General features: G+C 34.1%; 1 protein-coding gene across 1 annotated transcript; it reads right to left on the bottom strand.

Moving 5' to 3' along the window:
- Nucleotides 1-216: 216 nt before the first annotated feature.
- LOC110937988 (DCN1-like protein 1) lies at nucleotides 217-3,610 on the bottom strand. Its single transcript, XM_022180455.2, has 11 exons — nucleotides 3,392-3,610; nucleotides 2,797-2,858; nucleotides 2,525-2,661; nucleotides 2,389-2,447; nucleotides 2,273-2,296; nucleotides 1,973-2,055; nucleotides 1,827-1,891; nucleotides 1,630-1,679; nucleotides 1,419-1,520; nucleotides 1,286-1,345; nucleotides 217-528 (listed from the first exon to the last, which is right to left on the bottom strand). The coding sequence occupies exons 1-11, from the start codon at nucleotides 3,392-3,394 to the stop codon at nucleotides 403-405; spliced, it is 771 nt and encodes a 256-aa protein (XP_022036147.1). The 5' UTR covers nucleotides 3,395-3,610; the 3' UTR covers nucleotides 217-402.
- Nucleotides 3,611-9,522: the final 5,912 nt, after the last annotated feature.

The raw sequence follows: 9,522 nt of genomic DNA, 5'->3' as shown, positions 1-9,522 counted from the left end.
AGCTGACATCTTTGTTTGGAAGTTCTTTCAATGTCCATTTCTAGCTATATGACACTTTCAAAAGCTGACATTTTTGTTTGGAAGTTCTTTAAAAAATGTGTGTGTATATAGATTGTGTTGTTTAACCACATAACCGCTTTGTCTCTCATTTACACAAAGTAGATGTATATACGATTCTCTATTTAAAATCGGTATCCAAGAAGAGACTGCAAAAACTGACCACAACAAATAGTGACATTAAATTACAAACTCAACCAGACTTTGACTGCAACATACAAGGTAAAGCAGCCTATTTTGTGTGTTTTATACACATAATTAGGTTCTTAAATGATGAATCAATATGGTCATAACAAATTAAGCATGAGACCAAATGTAAGTCTCCAAATCATACAACTTGTTCGTTTACAACCACTCCTTCATCCGCCCCGTCTGAATGATGCCATTTTCTGTTAAGTACTCCACAAATTCATCAATTAAATATGGCCAAGCACCTTCAGCATCATAATTTGATAGTGTAGGGTCCACACTCTGCATCACCAAATAATTTACAAGATTGTTAAAAAAACACACCAAAGTGTCGTCTGGATTTGAACCTTCATCATCTTGAAGTTATTGTGAGCAAATATCATACATGGTCGTGTTCCACTCAAGAATTTCTTACTAAAAAAGTTAAGGCAAATGGTGGCAATGAGTGGGTAGGTACGGTTTATTTTTCATATATAATGGGGCCAAATAAGTACTTTGAATGCATAAAACTTAAAAAATCATGTTATTTAAAAACTATGTAATTATTGAAAATATCGAAATGATATAATTTACGTATTTAGGGGTTAAAAAGTAAAGAATTAAGAGTCACAAACTGGATTTGAAAGCATAAAACCTCCAAATCATTTTAATAAACAAAAAAGTGAAGTGTAATCAATACAAACAAGTGAACACCAACAACCACCACCATACCCAGTATAATCCCACCTATAGTCGAACTATTGGTGGGGTCTGGGAGGGTGGACCCCTAGCTCCAAAAACCATGTCTAGACATAACAGTCAAATAAAACACACATAACACTTCATAAAGACACACATGCAAGCGATAACACGCATTAAAAAAAAAGATCCTAAGTTGAGAATTGAAACAAAAAGCCCTGCATTGATCGGTTACCCAGCCATTTTGCCACTTGCAATTTTACAGGTTGTGCAAGTGGACAGACACATGGCTTTCATGACAACATAGAGAGATGAGATACAAATGATAAAGCATGAATGGCATTGGGGCTTAGGATCTTACTCTTGCAAATTCCAGTAACTGAGACCAAGTATCTCGAGAAATAGCTTTATTATGCCGTGCCTGAAATGAAAAACAATCATTTAATTCTTCCCATAAGTGAAACTCTCATACTACATACATAATCTTAGGTTACCTGTAAAAACTGGCACCAATGCTCAACCAATGGCCACTGTTTTTCTTCGAACAACAATTGCCACATCCCAATTGCTGTATCCAATGCCAAAGACTTCTGACCCTGAAATCATAAAACAATACAACCAATTATATAATAACAGAATTTCAGTATGTGGAGCGTCTCAAAAGCTTTCAGGATATTATCAGTAATGTTAAATGACAATGTGTACCTTCTCTTTTGCCCAGCCAAACGCAAAATTATAGATCTCCTTGAATTTTTCTGATGCAATAAAATATTAGAAAAAGAAAATAACACGTGGTAAGTATTTTAGTAACCTCGGTGTAAATTAGACACCAGATTAAAGCGTTGTTTAGAAGAACAACTATTTTAAACCAATGATGAGAAATCATAAGATATGATACATACGATCATCCTTCAGCTCAGAACGCATAAAAGGTATCTTTTCACGGAACTTCTCCAGTGAATCTATCCTGAAATGAACCGTGATAAATAAAAAATAAGTGAATATGATAACATATACATGTAAAAGGTGTGAATCAAACTGCATTTACCCTAAAGACTGCAAGCCACCAACGAATTCCTGTTTCGAGAACTCACACATGGTAGCAGCCTTCATGTGCCATGAAACAACTAACTGAAGTAGCATCAACAAAGTGCCAAAATGTGTCAGCTAAGTCAATACCACGCAATAAGGATTTTTCTAGCGAACATTATTAAAAAGATCATATTCCTTGCATAGAAAAGAAGTATTGGATGAATTTATAAAAAAAAAAAAAAAAACGCTTATATGTGCAAAGAAAGATAAGAATTTGTCTTTTCATATAAATATAGACAGACACATCCTGACATACCATAACAATATCTTGAGGATCCACCTGTCAGAAAGAAAACAAGTATCAGCCCATGTACCATTGAATTGAATTGGAGAAGAAAAAACCTGAGCAATGCAAATGTATGTTATTATTACCTGAAGATCATTGCAGAGGGTGGTAATGCCATCAGCCATAATCATATCAGTATAAGGATCTATAAAACAAGAAAGAAAGCATTCATTGTTATATAAGAAGAAGGGTATGGAAGCGTTAAAATGGTAAATTAGTTACCTTTGTATCTGTTGTACAATTCCTCTAAATGGCGTGTATCTGTGAATGATTTAGCATGAGGCTGGCTGTAAAAGATATCAAATGCACCATCAAGATGCCAATCGCTAGACTTTAAAGCCTGGAGAGCAACTTTTTCACTGTATGTATTCAGGAGACGTGTTAAAAGATACTAGTTAGTATTATTCCATCAAGAAAAGAAAAGATAGGTAATGGTAATTGGTTTTGGTTTTGGTTTTGGCTGAATATGAAGTAATAAGAGAAAATGGTGAGACCTTGCTCCAGTGATTGTCATGAATTGTTGGACTTTGTCGCGATGCCCTCTGCCCAGTTTGTTCTGTCACCAACCAAAGTGAAAGATACTAATAAGATTCATATGCCCTTCTCAACAGAATGGATGTAACCATCTAGCGTTAAATTTTGAAATTATATTATTTGAATTGAATGGAAAGGATGCATTTTCTTCACAAAACCTAGCTAGGGATGCAGAAATCTGGTGGCTCTGAAAACAAACAGTTATCAATCAAGACAGAGAAAGAATTAGATTAGATGAATCAGAAGCACCGAGCAGCCTAAAAAACCCCTAAGATTGATACTGTGTGTCTTGCCCTCCAGATTCAAAAACAAATATCCATGAATGATCAGCGATCACGGCATCCAAGTAAACAGAAAATAGTTTATAAAAGAAAGAAAGAAAGAAAGAAAGAAAGAAAGAATCAATCGAAGCTATGAAATGAAAGCAATAATAATTACTCACCATCCTCATAAAAGAAAGAAAGAAAGAAAGAAAGAAAGAAAGAAAGAAAGAAAGAAAGAAAGAAAGAAAGGATCAATCGAAGCTATGAAATGAAAGCAATAATAATTACTCACCATCCTCGTAATAGGCTGAAATCGAAATTAGGGTTTCGTATCGCAGGGCTTCCGCTATCCTCTCCTCTCCTCTGCTAGAGCTAGAACTAGAAGCATCCAATCCACAGTTTGATTGCCACTCACCTGTTTAACCGGATGATGATAGATGATGTTAAAAACGCACAACTAATATAGTTATCTAAAAATCGCGCAATGTTGCGTAGACGATAATTTGTAACGCGATACTTGTTTTTGTTATCTAAAAATTTTTTGAAGCCTTTTTAAAACTACACAATGTCGTTCATGCGTTTACGGACTATAAAATTCTTGACTTACAAGAGAAATTTTGTAATGTTAAATTTTGGTAAAACATTACATATGACTATTATTATACTAATTGTACTAATTTCACTCAATTTCAACTTTAACAATTTTGACTAGATTTTTCAATTTCTGGAACCGGAGCTTCTTTTTCATCTCTCCAAAATCACCATCGCAACTAAAGAAGAAGAAAAAAAAAGTGAGAGGGTCAGACGGTTTTCTAGACTGTTGCATTGTAAGTGGTGATTGATTGACATGTGGGGAGCAACTCGTGGGGGAGTGCTTAAGAATGTTGTATAACAATATAGAATCACAATAAGCACAAAAAACCTATTAAACATTGCGTACAACCTTCATTGCACAAAAATGTTACATATTAGAAATATTATAATATAATATGGTGCTTTTCATCAAAAATAACATAAAAATAAAAGCTTAAACAGGCTGGAAAACAAATTTTAAAAAATTAGTAGTCAACAACTTTTAAAAAAAATATGTAATTCCGCTTTTTTTTATAAATAAGTGTAAAAGTAGAGTACAATTATATAAACCTTGCATAACAAATAATATTTTTTTTTACGAATATCAAAAAGTTTAAGGATTTACTAAATTCATTTTTTAGTGTTTAATGTAGATGTTCATGTATACCTTATGTTTAATAAAATCTATATTGTTTACCAAAATTTACTTGACCCATTTTTAGCTATTACAAAAATATAGCTGGACCATTTATGTAAATAAAATATTTACTACTAGTTTAAGAACCCGCGAGTTTTGCGATGGCTTAACACAAACATATAATATTTATTGCCATTGAGATGAATTTTGTAATGCCACGTGCTCACTACTACCGGAAACTTACTTGAATTATCAACTCAACTTCATGTCATGTTACCTGTCGGAAGAAAAAAAAAGAGAAAAACTAACGATAACTAAGAAAATAAAATGAGTCAATTCTTGGAGACGAAACCGAAATAGAAATGTGTTTGTTAAAAATATTATACGAAACATTACTACACGCCCCCACCCAGAATATATAACCTGCTTTCGGGCTCAAATCGCATATAGATGCTTGTAGTTCATACCTAGAGACATATATAACATGGTTTAGCTATTAATTAAATTTTGAGAATAAAACATATCAAAGTCGGTACCAATAGAATGTGTACCAGAAAAGTACCGGTACCGATGGCGAGAGTACCGAATATATACGTCCTCACTTCGCTAACAAAAGAATAAAAGTCTGCCCATTACTTTTCATACATCTGCAAGAAAAATAAGGTACAGTTTATGATCAAATAAAGTGAAAAAAAAAACTATATAGAATGGCAACTCTTTAACACGTTTAAAACTTGAATAACAAATAAAAATAGTATATTATAAGGTCAATTCACCAACCCCACTCATTATAACCAGCCAACCAATTTAAACCTTTCTTAAGTCGTTTACATAAATAGATCACACGATTTAGGTCTGTTTGGGTAATTCTCAGTGTTAGGTCTCTTTAGGTAATTCTCAGGGCGCTGATTGCAAGTTGCCTAAAAATCTTATTGATAATCCACTCAGCAGAAATTAAGACTAAAATCTTTGATGACACAAATCAAATGCACCAGTGTATGGAAATAGTCTTCATCAAGTTCCATACTCGATCACCTCCTTCTCTTTCCCTCTCTTATAAATGTAAATATGTGAAAGGAAGGTTAACCATTTATTTCCATTCCAACAATTGCACGTTCATCCAAATATGGCTCAGAGTGCGTAATAGGGTGAGCCCACCATGGCTACAATGAGGGTGGCAAGGTTAAAGAAGTAAAAACGCCACTAATATATACTATATCCACTTCTGACATGGATTCTGATGCGGCAGAAGCAAAAGCGACACTAATGAGTGTACCAGATCCTGATTTTCATGATTTTGAAATGAAAAGATCATTTGGTGAAAAACAGGTTTGGGTTGTGTATAATGAAGATGATGGCATGCCACGTTATTTTGCCATGACTCATAATATCATATCCAACAAACCATATAAGATGCAACCAAATAAGAAAGAATCCAAACTTCTATTAAAAAGAATCAATATCACCATGAATAATGTATTAAATGTATTAGAAGTCACAAACAATCAAAGAAAGCCTTTAAAAAAGAACCCATAAATAATTAATACCTGCAACCACGATGGAATCTGAAGGGTACAGAAATGGTCCGACAACGGATCCTCGAGCAGTTGTTATAAAAAGTGCAATATAAAATCATGTTAGTTCTAAATTAGCATAAATATTAAATATATCGTAAATAAATAAATAAATAACAAACCTACTCAAACCGGTCAAACCCAGTCCAAACCCCATCTCCATCTGATCCTCCTACGTGACAGCATCGTACGTTTCGCCACTGAGTAAATTCAACATCATTAGCCAAAAAAACGAATAATTATCATTTATCCACAAGATAAAAAAACCCAAGATACCAAAACGATTTGAAAAATATTTTTTTGTCAATATGCCCATATCAAGAGCAGATCGATCTTGTGATTTGCACCTATATATCTCTGGAAATATATAACAGGAACAAACTTTTCACACAAAAGTTAAAACTTAAAAGAAGCCAATGATGTTAGTTGATCATATGACAATGCTGTATTTCAAAATCTTGGGGCCTTGGTATCTACTCTACAAAGCCAATATGGTTTCTGGTATAAACAGATTTGTATTTTTACAATTTTGTTCTTGATTCAAGAGGAAATGGACTTGAAATCCCTATCTTGTAACAGATATCTAGACCAGCAGCAGCTATAAAAAAGATTATACCATTCTTAGAAAGCATCCAAATATGACTGCCCATCCAGTGTAGCAACCCCTGCACCATAAATTTGAACCTTATTAAAAATATAAAAAATACATATTTTGGTGTCCGCTCATCCTGACACCACTGACGTGACATGTTATACGCCGTATGATGTCATATGGGTCTAATGACAGAGAAAAAAATGATCACATGGGTCGTATAAGAGCCTGTATGAGGTGGTGTTTGCCAAATCATAGGGTCCATAGAACGTGTTTGACAGACACATAAACGACTAACGTGACCAATGAAAAAGTCACATGGTCCGTAATTCCGTATGATCATTTTCGCTCTGTCAAACGACCCATAAGAGCTTTTTCGTCCTGTCATACGGCCCGTATGATGACGTCACCTAAGTGCTTAATAGCATCACTGGTATATCTATAGCAGGCCTGAATACCTTTAACATTGCCAAAAGCTGCAGAAGTTCCATTCTTGAGATGAACATCATCCAAATCTCTTCTAATAATATACCTGAAACAACAACTGCACCTTTTTAAAAATATAAAAAAGTTCATATTTTGGTGTCCGCCCATCCAGACACCATTGACGTGACATGTTATACGTCGTAATGGTCACATGGGTCGTATAAGAGCCTGTATGAAGTGGTGTTTGCCAAATCATACGGTCCATAGAACGCGTTTGACGGACATATAAAGGACTAACGTGACCAATGAAAAAGTCACATGGTCTGTAATTCCGTATGATCATTTTCGCTCTGTCAAACGACCCATATGATCATTTTCGTCCTGTCATACGGCCCGTATGATGACGTCACCTGAGTGCTTAATAGCATCACTGGTATATCTATAGCAGGCCTAAATACCTTTAACAATGCCAAAAGCTACAGAAGTTCCATTCTTGAGATGAAAATCATCCAAATCTCTTCTAATAATATACCTGAAACAACAGCTGCAAGTGTATGTAGCCTTAATCACTGTAGGCATAAAGAGTGTAAGGCAACCACTTTACCTTAATATAGACGATCATCCATAACCACCGTAGCTTCTTTACCAATAGCTTCCAGTTGCAATTTTTCCCTAGCATGCAACTTTCCAAAAGTTATATTTCCCAGTCATCATTCTTGGTGCTTTCTTTGCCGCATTGCTTGAGTCTATATGTCTAGAGAAGTTCGTTAGTGTGGGAAAGCAAAATTCTTTGTTCTCTATTTTTTCATAGAAAATTCGATAATAAACTTTCATTTTTTAAATGCGGGCACACCTTTCACGTGAAACATGGACATGCTCAGAAATTCAATAAAAAAAACTTTCGATTAAATGCGGACACACCTTTCAGTTGATTGTGAAAGTGTATATAGTTATATTAAGCTTATGGGCTGGTGGGTACATCATTAGAATCCATGACCCACCCAAGCCCTTTTTTCTTAATTTGTTTCCGTTTATGTATGCACTATTAGAGACCACCCAAGCTTCAACATGATTTTCTTTATGCCGACTCCAGCAAAACATTTATAAAACTCAGTCCTTTTATTGTTAAAGAAACATTTTTAACTTAAAAATAACACAGAATTAGGGGTGTTTAGGATTGCTTGTCAAAACTGCTTAAACTTTCACAATAAATAAATAATCAGAAAACCAAGAATTGACTTTGTTTAAAAGCCCGTACATTCATAAAAATCAGTTCTTTTACTGTAAAAACGCACATTTCAACTTAAAAAAACACACAAAGTGGTGGTGTTTGGGATTAATTGTTAAAACTCCTTAAACTTTCTAAATAATCATGAATCAGATAACCAATTTCCAAGTTTGTAACAAAAGTCAATGAAAAAATGATAATCATATATCCGTCACAATATCGATAACAATAGGAAATCTCAGATGCAACTTTATGAGGTTTAAACATAAATCAAGCATACCCACTTCAGACCTTTTTCCCACAATACAAATAGATTGACACAAAAACAAACGTATTCGTTAAATGAGTAAAATTCCCTAAATTTATTTCAACTTTTACCTTAATAAAACGCAGAGGATGGAGTGGTCTCAACATATACAATTCCTTTATCAAGATCAAGTCCTCGAATTTAGTATCGCCTACAAAGTACAAACATTCACAAAATCTCTTATTTTATTCCAAAAATTGCAACAATCGTCCAATTAATATAATTCAATACATAAATTGCTTTTTTTATTCCGCAGAAACATATTCTAACAGTAAATTAACAAATCTCCGGTATCCAATTCCCCAATCAGTATCTAACATCAGGATCTAGCGACTCAAATCACCAATCTCAATACACATATCATCAAAACACGCAATACATAACAACCGCTACTATTTCAATTCACACTATAAAAAAAACGTACCTGAGATATCGCGACACAAGGTTGATAAATCCAGATTTCTCGTTCTCACTACACCACATTCAACATCAACAACAAAACTAAGTTCAGATCCACAAATCCGACAACATTAACACTAATCAACACAAAAAAAGAACCGTAAAAATAAATCAAAGTTATTATAATCTGTAATTTCACCGTGGCTTGACATTCAGCTGGTAGTAGATTAGAAAAACGTCTGATCTGACCACCACTATTGCTACATATTAAAATAGAAAGGTGCAACAACTACTCTTAAAATAAAAGCCTAATGAACTCTGGTTTACTTGATTAATAACATTAATAGAGCCAATCTCAAATTCTAAACCACGATTTGGTGTGTAACCCTAAACTTGGTAGTATCAAAATTAACCCTAATTTTGTAACAAATTTTACCTCAATGGAAGGGGAATATGGTGACTTCTGGCACAATTTACCTGCTCGATCTCTCTTTAAGTTTGCCCTAACTCTCGGCTCTGCTCATCAAAGCAACACAGTTACAAACCAAATCACGTTACAAAGAATAGAAGATTTCAACTCAGTATACAGATAATCGAAAACAAACCTGTTTCTTGATTACAATCAGATGCACATCTTCATTCAGTATCAACAGTTGTGATGAGCAGAGCCTTCATTTGAACTGAAAA

The sequence above is a fragment of the Helianthus annuus genome, chromosome 6 (assembly GCF_002127325.2).
Source record: "Helianthus annuus cultivar XRQ/B chromosome 6, HanXRQr2.0-SUNRISE, whole genome shotgun sequence".
Lineage (NCBI taxonomy): Eukaryota > Viridiplantae > Streptophyta > Magnoliopsida > Asterales > Asteraceae > Helianthus > Helianthus annuus.
This window is presented reverse-complemented; position numbering and strand designations above follow the sequence as displayed.